At 40.5% G+C, this 20,772-nt stretch overlaps 1 protein-coding gene across 3 annotated transcripts in view; it reads left to right on the top strand.

Moving 5' to 3' along the window:
• Positions 1-20,772, top strand: part of PLEKHM3 (pleckstrin homology domain containing M3) — a 174,121-nt gene that overhangs the window by 53,366 nt on the left and 99,983 nt on the right. For all 3 annotated transcript variants that reach the window (XR_005985002.1, XM_041737121.1, XM_041737120.1), the window contains exon 4: positions 12,529-12,674. Coding sequence is in view for 2 of the 3 variants with exons in the window: in XM_041737121.1 (XP_041593055.1) it covers positions 12,529-12,674 (146 nt within the window). In the remaining variant the exon portion in view is untranslated. The remainder of the gene's footprint in view (positions 1-12,528; positions 12,675-20,772) is intronic.

The raw sequence follows: 20,772 nt of genomic DNA, 5'->3' as shown, positions 1-20,772 counted from the left end.
AAAATAGAGAGTTTCTTTTTAAATAGATATTTTAAAGGTTACCAGCAAAATTAATTTCATTTATTAGCTTTAGCTAATTTAGCATGTGTTAGATACCACTTCTAGAAGGGAACTAGGATTCTAAAACTAAAGACATGCAGGCTTGTGTGAATTTCCAACAGATTGAAAATCACATTCTTTTATTATTTCCCAGCTTTATTGAGATAATAACTGACAAATAACAACGTGTTAGTTTATATATACATTGTGATGATTTTATATATATATATAATGAAATGGTTGCCACAATTAAGGTTTGTAAAGACATCCATCATCTCACATAATTAATATTTTTTTGTTGTGAGAACATTTAAGATTTACTCCCTTATTAACTATCAAATATACAATGTAGTATTCTTAACTATAGTCACCATGCTGTACATTAGATCCTCAGAACTTATTCATTCCCCCCCCCCAGCTTTTTTGAGATAAAATTGGTATATAACATTGTGTAAATTTAAGTTGTACAGTGTGGTGATTTGATATACATATACATTGTAAAATGATTACTATTATAAGTTTAGTTAACACATCCATCACCTCACATGGTTACCTTTTGTGGGTGTGTGTGGTGAGACTTTTTAAGATCTACTCTCTTAGAAACTTTCAGGTGTATAATAAAATAGTCACCATGCTGAAAATCACATTCTGACCAGGTATGTATCAGTATGCCAGGGGTTGTATCTTGCTAATTTTTTCAGTGAAGTAAGTAAATCATGTGGGGCTGAAAGCTTTCCAAAGCTTTACTGAAAATAATTTCCTTGTCAAATCACCAAACCTGTACCTCTGACATAGAGGATAGACTTAGTTTGAAATTCTTGGTTTCTTTCTGCATCTTTATCAATAAAGATATTTGTAACCCCCAAGCTTTTAGAGACTAGACAAAATAATAGATTCCCATGATTTGGTGGCTAGGAAGCATCCAGACTCAGTGGGATAAGTAATACATTAGGAGAAGAGCTTGGTCTTCTGTTTATAGCCTGCCACTGATTTATTATATACCCTCAGGCCAGCCTTTTTATTTAGTCTTGCGGGTCAGCATCTTCAACACTAATTTGAGGGAAGATTGAACTGCCTTGACTATGTGCAATTCAAATGTTACAAAAGATCACCTGAACCAAAAGCGCCAAATTTTAATTCAGTAATATTGTACGTCACTACATTTTTTCCCCCAGAAAATATGGGAGAGTTCTTGGATGAGTGGAAGTCTTATTGTGGCCTAATAATGGATGGGAAACCTTTAGGAAAATGGTGTTATTCATCCATTGTTAAGGTGAAGAATTTTAACTGAATGAAAGGTGCCTGGTAATGCAGAGGGTCTCCTTGTAAGCCTCTGAGCCCAGCTTTCCTGTACAATCCCCTTCTCAGTGACCCATCACCCACTGCCATGCGTGCTTGGGTTACCTGATTGCCTTCCTTCTTCCTTCCCACTCCCATTGGTACATGTGATGTCTGAGCCATGATCCTTATAGAGGCCTTACAGGGTTAATGTATCATTCCTCTTCATTCTACTTCCAGGGGTCAGGAAGGTGGAGATCAAAGTATTGCATGTATGACTTACCAATTACACTTATTATATAATGGACCCCTAAATTAGGGAGACTTATTCACATGGTCACAGCTGAAGTCCCAAAGGCCATGCCTTCTTGCCGTAGCAGACAACAAAAACTGCTTCCTGCAGGCCAGGCTGCACATGCCAGGGTTCTTCTAAATTCACTAGTCAGATGCCTCGTGTCTCCATCTGTGAGGAGGGCCGACGAAACCATGGTAAGATATGCTGGGAATACAACTCTAGGAAATTCCTTTCAAATGGCAACATGAGGACCAGGGAATAGGAGTTTCCCGCTTGTAGGTATTTTTTTTGTGTGTCTTGCCCTCTAACTCTAAATATCCCAATACAAGGAGCCTGTTTTTAAATACTAAACATACATTAAAAGGTTAGCTTTGGAGGTGGTCACAAATCTGTGCTTTTAGAGAGACAGAAAAGCTTGGTAAGAAGGCCAGAAAAGGCATAGGGAAAAGGGTCAAGGAAAGCATACACTGAGTTAGTTCCTAAATCCTCTAGAACATAAAGAATTTGGTTTGGGGTGAAAATGAAGAAATTCAAGCATGGGTTTAAGGGAAGCTGATGAAAGTGATCTTTTCACTTTGAGACTGTTCCTAGTACTACTTGGATCCACTCTCATGACTTTAATTTTATCAAATTGTTGTCATTACTAAAATAGCTCAAGTAGAAATTACTCTGAGAGATGCTGTCAGGTTTTTTTTTTTTTTCAGGGGTTTTAGCTAAGAAGAGGAAAGGTTGCGTTGTAAATATACTGTAAAGTTCAAAGAGATGAGACTCACAAAAAATATAAGGAAAGAGAAGCAGACATTCAGAATGGGGAGTGATGTGAAAGAAGTCCGAGGCGACCTTGGTGGGACAGTGTTTGTCACAGACGCGACAGGCAAAATGAGGCTGATGTACATAGAGACTTCTTTTTTTTTTTTTTTAAGATTTTATTTATTTATTCATGAGGGACACAGAGAGAGAGGCAGGGACACAGAGGGAGAAGCAGGCTCCCTGCAGGGAGCCCGATGTAAGACTTGATCCCAGGACCCCAGGGTCACGACCTGAGCCAAAGGCAGATGCTCAACCGCTGAGCCACCCCAGCGTCCCTACACAGAGACTTCTAAGACAAGGTGAAAGGAAACATAGGTTCCAGAAAAAGAGTAAAGAAAGACAGCTTGCTTCTCAGGGAAACCAAAAAGATAATATGAGGTTCTAAGCCAGTAAGAGGTTATTGACCGTTCAAAGCCATCAACATAGAGGTGTAGCCACTGTGCTGTCAAGAAACAAGGCCTGCAAAAAAAAGAAAAAAGAAAAAAAAAGAAACAAGGCCTGCCAACTCTATCTTCTCTTCCTCACTCAGCTTTTCCTCACTTTTTAATAAAGTGGTGTCTCACAAAAACAGTTAGTGGTGGTTTAATACAATATTAAAGATTGTGGAGAACCACTGTGGAACGAGCACTATTGGGGTACACAGCCGACTCTGAGGAAAAGGTTCAGTACAGGGCTGGGACTAGGGTGGGGGACTGAGTGAACTGCTTTGGGCATACAACTTAGAGCATGCCCCACCCCCCACTCCAAACCCCTCAGTAATCAAGATAAATAATATTTTTAATATTATTCAAAAGTAAAAATTAATGCCAAAAAAATCCATGATGAACAAAATATAAAATTTTAGAGATAGGATCAGTATGACTGAATTTTCCTTTTGTCTTAGGCTCTTATATGGCTCAGCACTGGTTCAGAGGAACCTTCTAGTAAGACAGTTGATTTAATAAGACAAGTTCCCCCAAAGCTTTCCATGTTTAAGTTCCAAGTGGCCCAGCCCAGAATCTGCCTTGCTACGAGGATGGTGAGGCTGACTTCCCTTTCCTGTCTGGGGCTGCAGGGGTACAATATGGGGAACCCTGGTACTCCCATGTTTAAGAGACAACTGGGAGCAGGAGGCAGACTGTCACAGAGGGACAATATTCCCACCACTGGCCACTTTCACATCTAAAATAACCAGGTTAGCTCAGCCCTTTCCATTTCTGCAGTTTTCCAAATGAGTTATTGGTCGAAAGTGTCTCACCAGAAGGATTACTTCACGAAGAGCTGATGTTACTGGCAGGTAGTCTAGGAGATGATGGCACAGAGTGGATAAGACCTCTCTTTGATGGTGCCTCTCTAAATTAACCTAGGGGCATGAATCATTTCTTTTAGTTCAGAAAGTAGAGCTGGGGAGAGGGCTTTCCTCCTTCCCATGATAGACCGAGTGTCTGTCACTTGCAGAGAAAAGTGATTAAGTAACGTCCATACTCAGACCTCTTATTTTCCCTTCTTATCTTTGTGCTGTCACAGGGTTTCTCAACAGTGGCACTTCTGACATTTGGGGCCAGATAATTCTATGTTGTGGGGGGCTGTCCTGTGCTGTGACACATGTTTAACAACGTCCCTGGCCTCTATCCACTAGGTGATAGTAGCTACTCTACTCACCCTTTTATGACAACCAAAAATGTCTCCAGATATAGTAAATGCCCCCTTTTGGGACAAAGATTGAGAACCACTGTGCTGTCTAGAAATAAGGCCTAACGGCTATGTTATCTCTTCCTCACTTGGCTTATACTCATTTCTTTATACACTTCTATATAAAGTAATAATTGGGGATGCCTGAGTGGCTCAGCGGTTGAGCGTCTGCCTTTTGCTCAGGGCGTGATCCTGGGATCCAGGATCGAATCCCACATTGGGCTCACTGCATGGAGCCTGCTTCTCCCTCTGCCTATGTCTCTTCCTCTCTGTGTCTCTTGTGAATAAATAAATAAAATCTTAAAAAAAAAAGTAATAATTGTCTTCTACGGAGATGCATGTTGATGATTTTGTACTACCTAATGGTTTAGAATGAGACCCTGGCATCTTAATGGGTAGCTCTAGGTAAAGATATTAGGTTATAGAAAGAGAACCCTCAATCAGCCATTATTTAGTGTCAAATACATCAATCAGATCCTCTCAGTCACATAACAGAAAATCAAATTCAAATTGATTTGTACAGTAAAGGGGAATTAGCTCAGCCAGCTGAGCTTTAGGAATCAGAAGGTCTGGTAGCTCAAATTTTTTGAATTCTGTCTTTTAGACTTAATGCTCCAAACAGTGTTTTCTCCCTGAAACCACCTACCTTTTCTGACTGATAGACTTCTCATACATCATGGGCATCTCTGACAATCTCAATCCTTTCCACATTAGTCAGTCACCAAAATGTTTACAGTTCATCTCTGTAGTATCTCCTTGTCTCTCCCCTTCCTGATCCCAAGCTCACTGCCTCCTTAAGCCCAGGCTGGTACAATAACTTATCGACTGGTTCCCCCACTTCTGTTTTTTTTTTTCCCTTGCCAATTAATCTTTCCAAAGCTTAGACCGCTGTTCTGCTTCAAACAACTCTAGCTGTTCCCATGTCTTAGTAATGTCTTATTGGTTAGTAAGGATTCTTCCCCCTAAGCATTCAGGATTCTTACGTTCTAGCTTTAGTTTATGGTTCCAGGTTCTTTTTTCCTAATACCCCTCTTGTTACAGGGCACTTCAGATATCTAGAATAATCAGTGTTTTCCAAACGTGCCCCTATTTTTCTGAGCTATCCTCTTACAAAAATATCTTTCCTTTTTCAAATGCACCATCCCTACACAGCCTTCCGCAGTCTCCACAGTTAGAGCTTCCTCCTTGCCTTATCTCTTGCTGTCTCCTGCTTTCCACCTTCCAGATTTGTATTCTTGTCTCTCTCATCCTTCATATTCAGGGTGTTGCTGATACTGTGAGATCCTAGGCTGATTCACTGACAGGAGGTCCTAGGCTAACACTCATTGACAAAGTGAATTATACTCTTTTGTATAATTGATTTATATTTTCTGTGCTTCTCGTATTGCCATACACAAAGAGACCATTTTTTAAATACTTTCCACAAGGCAGTAGTTACATGGAAATATATATATATATATATACACACACACACACACACACACACACATATATATATATATAAGTGTTTCTTATCAAGTGCCACATCAGCCACTTCTCTTAAGCTCTGCCATCTTTCCTAATTGTTCAACCATGAACAGAATTACTTTATCACCTCTGCCAGAGTTTCTTCATGGGTAAAATGGGGATAATACCTACCTTATCAGAATTGGTGAGGATTAAAGAAATATGTGTGTATGTAAAACACACACAAAGTAAGCCTGCCTGGCATAAAGTAAGCACAGTGTAAGTATTTGTTTATCCGTTTATCTATTTAACTATTTCCATTTAAAATTGCTTACTATTTTCTTGAAAGTCTTTGGGTAAAGAGCAGTCAGGCACAGAAGTTAATGAGATAATCTAGTCATAGACTATTAAGAGAACAAGTATGGAAAAAATACTAAGTTTAGACTGATTTATATATACTAGATGTTGAAAGAATAACATTTCATTGTTAACCTTCTCTGACCTTACATTACCATAATACTTATACTAATGAAGCATCTTATCATAAACATCATCCAAACTATGTCTTTGGAAGTGAAAATCTGTGTCACAGATATTTTTAGCTCAGTGTAACTATTTAGTAGAAAAGCAGTCGGAATCTCTAGAACAGTGCACATATTTACTTACTTGCCTTGGCAAAAATCAAGATTTATTGCCTTTCAAGATAAATTTTGACTAAATATTGACTTTAGTCTCTCAATCATTGTTTACCTGAAAGACAAATGAATCTTGACATTTCTCAACTTGAGTTGGAATCTACTTGGTATTTATTAATTTATTTCATATGATTTATAATCTTAATAAGAACATTCCATGAAGATTAAACAAATATTATAGCATTTATCCAGTGTAGACAGGCTATTTTTATATATATATATTTTTTTTCTGTAAAAACTTTGTTTCCATTTGGTCCACAGCTGAGGAGAAGGCTTCAGAGTGTTAAAAAACTGCTTAGCGGCTGCAGGAAGCAGATGCCCTGACACCTGGTTGATACAGAGGGACCCCTCCAAGTCTACTGGGCTCCAGAGGCTCCTAGTCCTGCTTGAGAGTGAGACTTTACGAGAGATTTATGCAGTCCAGGCTGCATAAATTAGTCAGGTGGGCACCATCTTCTTGATGAGTTTCACCTGCTCATCTAGGAAGTGGCTCTCCAGGAAGTCACAGAGATGGAGGTCTAGCTCTCCATCTCTGGGTTATGTAGGCAGAATCCAGGGCAGGCTGATCCAAAAGGTCCTGGTTCAGTTCTCCAGGGCCATGGCAGCTTCCATGCGTACAAGGCTTTCCTCCACTCATCTTGGGGGAGGAGTGGCATTTGCATGTCCTGGAAGAGGCTGCAGCCTCTACTCTGGTTTTGCATCTTCAAGAGACACTGGGCACCCTCATGCTTCCCGTTGGCCACCTGGCAAAAGAGCTGCCCCATGCCCTCCAGAGTCACATCGTTGTGGCAAAAATAGAAGCCCATGGAGAGGTAGGTGTAGAAAGCCTGCAGATGTAGGTTGACCCAGCAGTAGACAGCAGCCTCCACTTTGGTGGAATAATTCTGATGAATCTAGGGGCTCAAGGCTGGTGGGCAGTAAGGAGTTAACCACAAAAAAAAGTGTCAGCTGGTCCCAGAGGCAGAGGTTGGCCAAGGAAAGATGGTCCTGGAGGTTGCAACTAGGATAGGAAGGAGGTTGGGAGGTGGTTGGAGGTTGGAAGAAGGGGTGATCCCCAGGTCTGTTTCATGCAAACACTGTTGAAGCAAGAGACAGATGCACAGGATTGCTGGTCGTATCTATATTTTCAGTCTTCAGTGAGTCAGTGGTTACAGACTATAAACTAGGAAAGCAGAGTTCTGTATGACCTTTTTCGTGCTTATTTTTATAAGATAGTAAGTCACTGAACACCCCCATCCCCATTTCTGTTTTCCTTCAATTTGGAAAATCTGGTCTATAGAGCTTAAGTCTGGGCCTTCAAGTCACATTTTACAAAGTGCTTACTTACCACAGGTCATTGTCCCACGCCAGGGCATTGGATGGAACGGTGGGGCAAGGGCAGTCCTTTGGCCCTTCCTATGGCCACCTCTTCCTCCACTATGTGCATACAGTAAGAGAGGAAATTTGCCAGTTTTTTCTCTTTTAACAAAATGAAATTTTCTTATCTCTTTCATTAAGTCCTTTTCTCTTTTTATTTGCCTTTGTCTTTTTCTTAGAGCATTTCTACCTTCCAAATGCAAAATACCAAGTTTATTTTACCAAATTAGGTAAAGGGGATAGTGTGTGGCTGACCATACGTAGAAAGCATTGTGAGTTCTTTCCCTAGAGAGATTCACCTGGATATACCCGCAGCTCGCGTCATTTTCCTCCGATGCCCATGAATTTTCCAGCTGCTGGTCAGGGGGAAGGAGGGCTAAGTTGGTAGCTGTGAAGTAAGGAGAAGGTGGTTGGCTTCTCCTCAGCATCTTGGCTTCAGTAACACCACATTGCAGCCAATTGAGCTAACTAGGTGCACTTGTTTAGAAGAAAGATTGTGCCTTTCTGAAGAATTATGCCAAAATTTCTGCTTCAACCCCCGGCAACAGATCCTTTTGGTCGTCTTTAGTGAAAGACCATTTGGGAAATGGACTGTACAAGCAGCAAATAGGATTTCAGTTAAATGGTAACATTTGTTTCCAAAAGAGTACCAGAGGGGAAGCTAAGCTCTTCAGAGCATGTGTTCATTAAAGATTTGAAGTGGGGTGGGAAGCAATAAAAAAAAAAAAAAAAAAAAAAGGCAGTGAGTTCTCTTGTGAGATAGTTTTTTGTTCCTATGAATTGAACGCCCTCTGAAAAGTTTCAAAAAGAGACTGGGAAGAATGTATTTGCTTTGATCCAATATGTGGAGGGTTCCCTACTACAAATACCCCTTAATTTAGAAGCATTATTGAAAAGTCTGTTTCAAAGTGCAAAGAAATATAATATGTAAATAAGGTCTAATTAGTTATTTCAATTAATTATTTTTTGTCTCTGCTTTCAGCTCCGTTTTCCTCCCCTTAATGCCTCTTGTCAGAGTCTAGCTTTGCCATCCAAAAAAATGTGTTTTTCTAGTAGTCGTTATTAAGAAACCTTTTTTTGCCCTGTTGAGAACATCACAATGATAAAGTAAAATCCAGATCGTGTATCTTTACAGGGAATCATTTCAGACATTTTTAGTCTATGATTTGCTAGTATATATTTTTTTAAAGATTTTATTTATTTATTCATGATAGACACACAGAGAGAGGCAGAGACACAGGCAGAGGGAGAAGCAGGCTCCATGCAGGGAGCCCGATGTGGGACTCGATCTTAGGACTCCAGGATCATGCCCTGGGCCGAAAGGCAGACGCCCAACCACTGAGCCACCTGGGCTGCCCACTAGTATGATATTAAAGAAGGAAATCTTACAGTTAGTTGAAAGAATAGGTGTTTCCTTCTTCAAATAAAGGGTAGGTGTTGCTTTTTGGAAAATGAATCTGTATAAGGCCACTAGCCTCTAATCTTTCTTGATATCCTATGTTCTTTCAGTATCAAATACTACATTGGATTTGGAGATTAAACTTTTAATTCTAAACTAAATAAGATGATTCTCAGTAGGGACAGTGAATGCTCTGGGAAAAACACCGGTAAAATGAACTGAGGTTCTTTCTATATAGCAGATTTTTAGAAATTGACTAAGAACCTGAAATGTTGATTTTCGAAGCCTAGAACATAAATTACATGACAAATTATGAGCTTTTCACTTAGGGGTCTGTACACCCTCTGTACTTGAATAGAATTGGAATTTTAGAGCTTGGAGAGACTTCTGCAATCACCTAGAAAACAAGGAGCCATCGTCAGCTTCTCCCCACCAGGGTCTCAGGTGGTAGTTGGCTGATTGGGCAGAAATGTAGGTTCCTGAGCCCTAATCCAGATCTGCAGAATTGAGGTATGTGGATAGGAGTTGGGGTGGGGGAGAAAACAGTATTTTCACAAACATCTCCAGAAAATTCTGACCCTCACTGAATATAGGAAACCACTGATTTAGGCTGGCCTCTTTATTTTGAGAGTTTGATGGGTCAAGTTCACAATGTGTCCTACACAAGAACGGGCTTTCTAACTCTAGACTTGTGCTTGTCTATACACCATGTATCCAAAATAGTTCTAAGCATGCAGATAGGTTCAAACCTACTTCTGGGTCCTTAGGGGTGATTTCAGCATGGAAAGTAGGAGAGCATGGTTCTAAATATGGTATGAAGGTAAAGAAACCCAAGAGCTAGGAGTTTATGTGCTGTTAGCTTCTTTCTAACATAAAACCTGAGTGAGCCCTCGCCACGTCTCTCAGCTCTACTTTGATGAACCTGGAAACTAGTGCAGTGGTGAGAATGCTTAGCTCATTATAGTTGAACCCCCAACATGTTAGGCTTTGGACCTGTGTGCCTGCTTGATATACATGTTTTAAGACCAGTACTTTCTTAAAATGCACATTTATGTATTTTAATATTGCTTATGTATGTTGCATCTAAAAATTATAATAAAGTCATTAAAAATTATAGACTGATAAACCCAGTAATACCCACTAAATCATATATAAATATCCAGCAAGTGCTTACTGATGCTAATTACATCCAAAATTCAAACAATCAAAAAACTAAAGTGACCTGAATTTATTTTTGGTGTGTTATGGTGTGTTTTGTGGTGAGAGGTTTAAACTCTGGAATTCAGTGAGGTGAAAAAAATAAAAATAAAAAATAAACTCTGGAATTCCTACAAGACCATGATCATTTTCTAAATCATTAGGAACGACTGAGTTTTATTCATTGTCATTTCAGTGTTAAGTCAATTTGACCATCAGCAAATTTTGGGAAACAGCAATATCCCAGTCTCTAGGATACGTCAAGTTCCACTGAATTCTCTTCCATAGTCCATATATGAACACATGAGTAATGTGTAATTCCTAGAATGAGCAGCATATTTTTCAAGAGGTTATTAACAAAAGTACGCTGTTTAAAAAGTGACCAGGTTAGGAGGATCAGTTCTAGAATCCTTATGAGAAATTAAAATCTCTTTATGCAGGTATATGTGTGTCAAATAATATTCAGTTTGTCATCCTTTCTACACAAACAGTTATTAATAGTCTGCTGTATGTTAAGCTCTGTGTTACATACTAAGGGTAAAAAACAGATCTGAAGGAGTTTATAGAATGGTTCTTGCTGGACAAGCACATAAAAAGGCATAGTAGTTTCAGGAAGCATGTGCTAAGTGCCAGATGAGCAATAACGCAGCCAGTGAGTGCAGCAAACAGCATTCCAGTGCTCATAGCGTAGTCATTGTGATGGCCTCTCCTCTGTGCAATAGCAGCAGCATGCGTATTCCGTTCTTCTTTATGTATTGCACATATCCCATTGCTCAGCCTTTCTGAAAAACAGGAGCTTGTCCTGATTTTGCTGCTACTCAGTAGTAAAGAAATAACCTTTCCAGGAGGGAACACTATGAAGCTTCTGAAGCATAATACTGATATTTTACTTACTGTCTTTCAGTACCTCTTGTCTTTAAAAACAATAGGATCTAATTCTCTTCCTGGAGAATGCACTGTGAAATTGTTTGATTACTGATACCATTTTATTTGTGCTGAAAATGAAAGTCCTTTGAGTTTTGTGATATTTTCATTCATGTAGTTCATGTGAATCAGTTTCTTCTTCACTTAGCAGTTTGTTAAATAAACTGGAGCCCCTTTAATGGAAATGAGGTGCATTAGTGATGGTGATGGTGGCGATGAAGAGGAGGAGGAGGAGGATTAAGAGTAAATCATTTTGTACCCTTATCATGAAATAGGCTTAATGTGAGATTTCTTTGATCAGTACAGTTCTTGATCCAGCCATGAAATGGGCCACATGGAAGGGTTTCTGAAATGAAAGCAGTAGATCAGAAATACCAGGATAATGTTGCTGTTTGTATAATCATGATCACCTGTTCTGGGCTGCCAGGATTTTGTCCTTTGGATTGTGATAGAATTTCTATACTCACCAAGAAAAGGTAGTTCCTCCTACCTAAAGAAAAAGAATGACTTCTTTGTGACAGGGCCAAGATTATTACCATTCCCCCTGAGAGTCTCAGGACAGTACTCACAGAATCATGGATTTCCTTGAACATAAAAAGGGCCTTAGCAAGGACTTGCAAGCAGCCACTGGTCTTGAGTAATGGGCAGGATTTGGCAAAGTGGAAATCAGAGAAGAGGGTGTTGTGTAAGGAGAAGTAATTATGTGCCAGCATGTGGAGGATGGAATGAGCACACTGTTTATTTGAGGAATAGTGAGGAGAGTTCTCTGATTGCAATAAAGAAGTTATATTCCCATTGGAGAGTAGTAGGAGTAGGTAGTTGGAAAGGTGATACAGGGGCCAATCGAAGGACAGATTTCTTTCATTGACTATGTAAGTGAAGGAAAGCCACATATCAGTTTTTAGAATCATTTTAAACTCAGACAAGTGACAAGCTAAGAGCCAAATCCAAACTCCACCTCTTACTGGGTGGGTGACCTCAGACAAAATTCTTAACTTAGCTGACATCATCTCACAGAAATGTTGTGCCTGGTGAATAAGATCCTTGATGAGAAGCCCCCAGCAAAATGTCTGGTGGTAGAAATAGAGTTTATGAGGAGAAGTGAGGTGCTAATAGTGGGGTTGTAGAAAGGCTGATCTCTGACATCTGTCTGCAGAAGATGTAAGGGGACCAGAAACGGGACCAGCTAGGTGCCAGTTATGGCAGCGCCTTAGGAGGTGAGGGGGTGGAGGCTATCAGGCTAGGAAGAGGAGGACATATCTCTACGTGTATTCTCACAAGTTTTTTTTTTTTTTTTTTTTTTTACAAGTTTTTTGTTTTTTCCCCCTGTTGTGGACTTTTGTTTGAGGGTTGTATAACTTTGTTCTGTGATGTTAAAAGTACAACACTAATCATAGATTCTCTTTTGCCTTGGACAGGATGTCAGCGATCCATAGGCCTTTCCAATGGGAAAGCCAAGGTGTGCAATTACAGTGGGTGGTATTACTGCAGCAACTGCCATGTGGACGACAGTTTTCTCATCCCAGCACGCATAGTTCACAACTGGGATACTTCAAAATATAAGGTAAGTACAGAACCTCAGTTTACTTCATAATAGCAATGTAGGTATTCAGCTATTGTTGTGTGGGTTATAAAAATAATGACCTAAGAATTTGAAGCAAACTTGACTAGGTAGTCTCATAAAAGCTACAAGATCTTATCTAATGGTTCTTAAATATCTCACATTTAAAAGTGTAACTATGACTTATTAATTTCCTCATTTAAAAAGATAATATAGCAGTTTTTACTTCTGGGCCTCGAAAATGAACTATGGAATGCTAAAAAAGAATTCTGATAGAAAAAGAGGCCTCCCTTATTTTTTATTAGATCTTATCTCCAAAATCAGAACACTCTCAGAGGATAAAAACAGGAAAATAATGCAACAGGAAAGTAGTATACTGGTGACTTCTGAAGGAGAGGACTTAATATAATTCAAGATATTTCTTAGAGTAGGGATCCCTGGGTGGCGCAGCGGTTTGGCGCCTGCCTTTGGCCCAGGGCGCGATCCTGGAGACCCGGGATCGAATCCCATATCAGGCTCCCGGTGCATGGAGCCTGCTTCTCCCTCTGCCCGTGTCTCTGCCTCTCTCTCTCTCTCTCTCTGTGACTATCATAAATAAATAAATAAATAAATAAATAAATAAATAAATAAATAAATAAATAAATAAATTAAAAAAAAGATATTTCTTAGAGTAGCACTCCTACTCATTTGAACGTCAGTCTTCCAGCAAGTCCATCTCCCCTGGAATTAGAAACTGGAGAAAAGCTATGAGGATTTCTGGGTGGCGGTCCCCACCAAGGAGCAGTGCACTGAGCCACTCTTCACCTGGAATGTTGTTTACTTTTCAAAAAGGGAGGAAGTGAGAAGCACAGGTATATGCTAACAGCTTTGCAAAGTAACTGCTAACAGCCAAGCAGGGTATCCCAGAAGTACAAATAACAGACTTGGTAGCTGTAAAAGTGCAAGTCAACAGAGGAGGAGAGGAAGTCTGAGCACCAGGACACTCACCTTAAGAGGGTCGAGAGGAGAGGAGCAAACAGTGCACAGTGAGGGAGAAGGACCCAAGGGTGTCCAACCAGCCACACATAGAACAGGTCTTCAGATCACTTGTGACAGAGGCTACATAGGTCAGGTAAGATGAGCCCTGAGAATTGACCATGGGATTTAGGAATGTGGAGTTAATGAGCAACCTTCATGAGAGCAGTTTGAATTGAGCAGTGGCAGTGAAGCTCTGATGGGAGTGAGTTTGACATGGAACAGGAGAGGAACAAGAGACAAGGACAGACAGCTCCCGAGAAGTTTTGCTCTAAGGGGATGGAGAGGTGTGAGGAGTAACGAGAGGGGAAGTAGGATGAAATTGGGTTTGATTTTTGGAAGAAATAACAGCATGTTTTCTATGCTACCTAGGAGAGAGAGAATTGCTAGAATGATGTGGTTGAGTAAGAATCGTGTAGACAGTAGGAGGGTTGCCCTTTGCTTGGAGCAGGAAGTAAGAGAAAAGGCAGAGTCTGTGGATGTAGGTGCCAGTGGGGAGCTTGGAGAAGTCCTCTTCCATTTTCATCAGTAGCTGTCATCACATTGATTTCAGCACCTGTGATCCTAAAGAGATGAAACACCCAGCCCCAGTCACTCTGGGAAGTGCCTTTACCTTCTATTTCATAGCGATATAGAAGTGATTGGGCAGTAATTCTGACAACCCTTTTCTAAACTTGTCCACATCTACACCCATCCTCCTCGTCCTCCTTCCAGCCACAGAAGAAACATCACTCCTTCTATGGAAACATCACTTCCTTCTGCCTCTGCTCATGATCTTAGCTTCTCCGTCAGTTTTGCCAAATGTGATTGATCCTCATCAGTTTCTTGTTCTACTGGACTTCTCTGGGATATACTATTTGACCAGGAATTCTCCTGGTTCTCCTCCTACCCTGAACTCTTTTTCCTCTCTCACCTTATCTGATTCTTTGTCTTATGCCTACACCTTTCATGTTGCAGTTCCTTGGCTTCATTTTTTGTTTCCTTTTCCCACTTTATACTCTGTTGCATTATCTCTTTTCTCTTCCATGGTTTTAACTCCCTGATGATTCCTACTTTTATCTCCAACTCCAGTTTTGCTACTAAAAAGGAGATCTGTGGATTTAATTGCTAAATGACATCTTAGCTCTAACTTTCAACCTGGTAGTCTTCAAGGTTTGTGAATCATACTGCACTCATTAGCTGCACTATACTGCAGTTCCCCCGATGCATAAACAAGGCAGAATTTGGCAAGTCAGGGAATCTAAGCCACTGAAGCACTCTAGGCCTAGGATTCTTTTGTGGTCCTGTGTTGGGCCCGAATTCTGGTACCTAACTGACTAGAAGCTTTTCTGATTCTTCTGCCAGAATGCTGTCCATCTGCCTTGAATATACCTTCCATGCAAAGTGCTTTGTCCAAACATAGTCCATATGACTGCTTTTATACCTCCTTGCTAATAGATGTGTGACACTTGCTTTCAGTGTAACCTGGGAGCAAGGTAAGTGGGGAAGGGACTCATAACTGTCCCCTATCTGTAATTTTTGAATTCTAAAACAAACATGAAAATTGTGAGGGGCTATTTGGCTGACACCTTTTCTATATCCCTGGGCAGCTCTGTCTCCTGGTCAATCTAATAACCATCCACATCTTCACTGTCTTCAGGGTGCCTCATCCCTGTCCTTTTCAGCATATGACCTTGCCTCTACTTCAAGGACAACATTGAAATTACAAGATACGGATATGAATTCCCACAAATGTATCTGTATTTGTACCTGTCCTTACTGCTTCCCCTATCACAGGGAAAAGAGCCCTTTTTCCTGTTTAGAGAGCATCCTTCCACATGTACTATAGGTACTGTTATCCATAGGGGGAACTCTTCATTCTTCCAGAGCTGATAAAAGCATGTCCTCTTTGGCAACATCTTTCCTGATATTCCTACCCTATCCTATTTGCTGCATTGTTGGCTCTCTCCTTCGTGCCACCACTACCATGTGTGTGTCTCTATAATTACTCTTAGTTAGGCTTAGTAGCAGCAGCTTGGAGTTAAACAGGCATTTGTCCAAATCCTACTTCCACCTCTTATTCGGGGCTTGATTTGCTGGGACAAATTACTTGAACTTTCCTGAGCCTCAGTTTCCTACTTTGTAAAATGAACCCAGATTCCCTAAGTTCAGGTTTTGTCTTGGCCATTTATTAGCTGTCTAACCTGGGCAGGTTATGTTGTCTCCCTATGTTTGAGTGTCCTCATCTGTAAAATGAGTACATTAATAACACTTCATAGGACCACTGCTGGTTACATGGGTTCATACATGTCAAGTGTTTAGAATAGTGCCTAGGACATAGTGTGTGCCGAATAAGGATTCATTCTTATTGTAATTCCGATAGTTACCTACAAAAGTCATGTGAATAGGGTAAACAGGACCCTATCTGCAGATAATCCTGGTAAGTGCTTAAATGGTGGAAGCTGTTTTAATTATTTTCATAATCCTCACATTTATGCTGCCCTTCTCTGTGAGCTCCCTGGACACAGGGAACCTGTCTCAGTAGTTTCTGGCATGTGGTACATAAGCAAGAATGTACACTGAATCAGTGAGAGGATGAGGCCTATCTTATGGGCCCCTCTAACTCAGTACCTCCCAAATCAGCTTCATCACCCTCATAACATGTCCCTCCGGAATGTCTGTGGTCCCACCAGTCCCCACTGCCCGCACTGGGAGATAGCTTGGGCTCTTCCCTCTGCCACCCTCGCCCTATCTAATCAGTTAGCATAAGTCAACTGCTGGCTTTACACTCTTCTGCACCTGTGATCCCACCCCACGAACTCAAACCTTTGGCGTCACTTCCATGAAGGAGTTTGGTAGCCTCCTAACTGCTTCTTGCCTGCAAGTTTTGCTCCAGCAGTGGTTCAGAAAACCCTAATCTTGCCATGGGTAAGTTTTGTACTCTGTCTCAGTCTGTTTCTTCACCTCTAGAATGGAGGTGTTGATGATAGTAACCACTTCATAAGATTGCTGTTTGCTTAAAACAACGACTCAGAGAAAGCCCCTAGCACAATGGGTGCTTGGCTAATGCCAGCTTTTACTATGATTGTATACAAGTTAAACACAAATCTCTTAGCCTGGGATCTCTCATCCCTGCTCTTCTAGCCCCTTCATGCGCTACCTCCCTGCCTCCATGAGCATCCTAGTCCTCAGTCCTGCTGTGCTGGTTCCCACCTCTCATCGTCCCCTTGCCCTCATTCAGTGTGGCAAGCCCTAACTGAGCCTGTCTTAAACTTCATTTCCTTTCCCAGACGGAGTTATCATTCTCTCCTCTGCATCTTGTACTTGACACTCTGAATATCAGCTATAAATATATTTGCCTTGTGTGTATTAGATAACAGTGTATTTAGAGGGAAAGAATGCTGGTTGAGTTTGGTTTAGATTATTTAGATTAATCTGCTTATAGCAGGACTTTGGCAGCTAAGAGAGGTGTACAGAGAGCAAGTTAGGGAGGCAATGCCAGCCCCGTGGTCACCCAGAGCTTAGGCTAGTGACACCTGCCAACAGAAAGAATATGTACCACTCCGAGGAGTTAAAACAGAAGAGGTGGCACTAAATGAGGAAAATTTGAAAATCAGACATGGCTTATGGAGATGTGAAATGGTAGAGGAAATCCAGATCTGTTTGTAGTAAGCTGTAAAGGCCACTGAAACCATCAGTTTAGCTGTCACTGATGCAGCCTTTTTTTCTAGAGCAGACATTTTGCCGTGCTGGTCATTGACAAGGTTTGATTTAGAGGATAAGTAACTCACTGAAGGTGTTAGGTACCCTCGCTTCATCCATGTTGTACATTAGGAGAATCTCCTTTGTCAGACCTTCCTTGCAAGGTTCTCAGTGGACCAGGGAAGATTTTAAAGCAACAACAGAGCTGGTCGATTTTATCAGGATCATCTCTCACTGGCATTAAGTAACTATATTCCATTTAGTCCAGGATCTGTTTGTCTTTGCTCAGACACCAGGATTTAACTTAATGTTTCTAATTGTGAGGATCAATTCAGACCTATCAGTTTCCCAGACCAGACATCATTCTGCTAGATCTGCCTCCTCTCCTTAATAAGAAGTACGTGACTGGCTTAAATATCCATTTAAGAGTGAAAAAATGGTTTTGCAGAGCAGATTGAAATCTGTCATCTGAAGCATTTCCTTGTCTGCCCTCTGGAGTAATAATACTCCTAATTATTTTTAAAGCAGGATTTCATCTATTTTCCGGTATACATCCTGCAAATTGAATTGAGCTCCAGGATTACCCAGAAGCTAAACCTTACCGTCGTGTTCTATAGCCATTTTCTAATGAAATTCTCTTTGAAGGCACCTTGCCCCCTACTCTCCGCCCTCCCATTCAAAAAGACCAAGCAGGACAAAGAGGTGGTGAGGACCTCAAACTTGGCCTCAGCTCTTCCTATATTGTTCCCTTCTGTTGTGCTTTTAAAAAATATTTTTGTGTTCTAGCCTGAATATTCACATTCCATTTAGCTAGGGGTTTTCCATGTTACATAAACCATTTCCTATCTCTACATCTTGAGAGGCATTCAAGGCAAGCTGTACTGCCCTCACAGAGCTGGAGAGCAGCTCGCTGATGGGAAAAACCACTTGTTCAGAGTCATTTGGAGATTTTGTGAACAAATTGCAATTAACCTTAAGATCTCCTGATTCCTTCTCCATTAGTCCCCAGTGCCTGTTTTAAGAGCACCAAGAAGTATTATGGTTGGGATTGATTTTAGTAAGACTTTTGCCATAATTTTTCACAATAAATGGGGAAAAATACAAGAAGGAAACATTATACCAAAGTAATAAGTGGTTATTTTACTGTGGTAAAATTGTGATACATTTTTCCTTTCATGATCTTTATTCTCCAGACTTTCAGTAATGTAATCGTTGCTTTTGTTATTCCTAAAATTTTAACTCACTTAGCTCCATATATTCTATTTCAGAAAATATGTATAGACATTTGCCTTTTTTAATGCCTCAGACTTATAAATATGATTGTTCTGTGATTACTTTAGTGTGATTTAATGTGGTATAGAAGGCTACTTTTCCATAAATAAATTACCTTGCACTGCTATACACTTATGTTTGAAAGAGAAGAATAAACTTCCACAAATTTTAAGTTGCAAAAAGTACAAAGGGCATGCATAGAGTTAATCTGCCTCCCACCTCTCTTATTCTTCTTCCCACAGGCAACCAAATTACTCTTGTGTATCTTTCCAGAGATATTTTATGTGTATGTGCTTTTTTACACAACAGTGGCAATAGATGATCTACATGCTACTTTTGGAGAGCTCTCTGTTCCATTTAGATCATATCACTCTTCCTAGGCTTGCCTGCTTTTCTTTTTTTTTTTTTTTATAGCCACTCCATTTTCTGTCATGAATTTTACACATTTTATACACACATGACAACCTAACCAGTCTTTTTTTTTTTTTCATGATTGCTTTTCAGTTTTTTGCTATTACAGGTAATGATTCAATGAACAACTTTATACATTATGAATGTAAGTTCTTTCATTCACAAGTAAGACTGAGGACACCTTCCTAGATGTAGGTTTGTACATTTTTGAGTTTGCTGCAAATTCCAAATTTCCTCAGTAGGGATTGTGTGCTACACTTCTACCTGTATCTTCTTGCAAACACTTTTCTTCCTTAGTACCAGGATGTCAGCCATCACTTCTGGTGTGACTGTGCTGCCTCAAGCTGTCCTTCCCCTTTTTGACTTTCTTAACTCTAAATATGTGGTAAACTTAGAAACAAATAGCTGTTAGAAGTGTGTGTAAAGTAAGAGTGTGTGGTCTAGACTCACAGCCAGAGCACTGTAAAACACTCATTCATTTCTTCAGCCAGTATTAATTGAACACTCACCATGCTCACTGTTCTAGGCAGTGGAGATATAGTCTCTGCCTTTTGAATGCTTGTACTCCAGTGGAGGGAGAAAGACCGTAAACAAATACACAAATAAGTGACTTCTAGATAAATGGTGGGTCACTGGACTTTAATTCTTTTTTAAGATTTTATTTATTTGACAGAGAACACAAGCAGGGGGAGCAGCAGACAGAGGGAGTGGGAGAAGCAGGGAGCCTGACACAGGGCTCCATCCCAGAACCCTGGGATCATGACCTGAGCCTAAGGAAGATGCTTAGCTGACTCAGCCACCCAGGAGCCCCTGGACTTTAATTTTTGTTTCATAGTAGTATGCTGGCCATCTGATTTTAACTAAATTATATCATCGGTTAGTCTCCCTTTGTAATGCCTTGGCTTTGTATTTGGGAAAAAGGAAGGAGAGAACACGGACAGGCATCACCTTCTTTGAGGGGTGATGATGAGAGAGTTTATGGTAGAGTTGTTAAAAAATAAAAAGAACTGTGATATAAATAATACTAAAAAGCATAAAACAGAGTATCCAGAGATCTTTAAGCTCTCTGGATTCAGTGGGTTTTTTTCCTACTAAGTATTTTAATTCAGCATTTCTCAGAATATGTTCCATGGATCATTAACAAGGTATGTGCTTGTTAATAGGTGTTCCTCAAAAAGAGGGTTCTATAGGAGGGCCACAGCTAGGACAGCTTTGTAACTGGAACAGGGCCCCTCAAGAGAAAGCATCCCTGGGAGCTCACAGCATGGCAAGAGGATGGAAGGAGTTGGAGACAGCAGCCCTTTCCTCCGGTTGATAAAGAGGCCCCAGACTGAGTTTCCCGTACGACAGTACATAGCTGCCTGTCTGCAGTCAGATAGGTTTGGGAAATTGCTGGGCTAAGCATGTGAGGCAGACAAGGACATCCATAAGCTTTTGTAGGCTAACATGCTACACTTTGAATCACCAAGGGAAGAATGTGGCCTGTGGCATTTTTCTTGGTGGACCTCAGAACACCATTTTTGTGGGACTAGTATTCCTTGGAACAGTCTGAGAAAAACTGAACTAGATATTTGTACCAGTTCTTCTTATTCTAAAACTCTGTTCTCACCTGTTTTTGTTTTTTTAAATATTTAATTTATTCATGAGAGACAGAGACAGGCAGAAACATAGGCAGAGTGAGAAGCAGGCTCCCTGCAAGAAGCCTGATGTGGACTTGATCCTG

Source organism: Vulpes lagopus, chromosome 22 (genome assembly GCF_018345385.1).
Source record: "Vulpes lagopus strain Blue_001 chromosome 22, ASM1834538v1, whole genome shotgun sequence".
Lineage (NCBI taxonomy): Eukaryota > Metazoa > Chordata > Mammalia > Carnivora > Canidae > Vulpes > Vulpes lagopus.
This window is presented reverse-complemented; position numbering and strand designations above follow the sequence as displayed.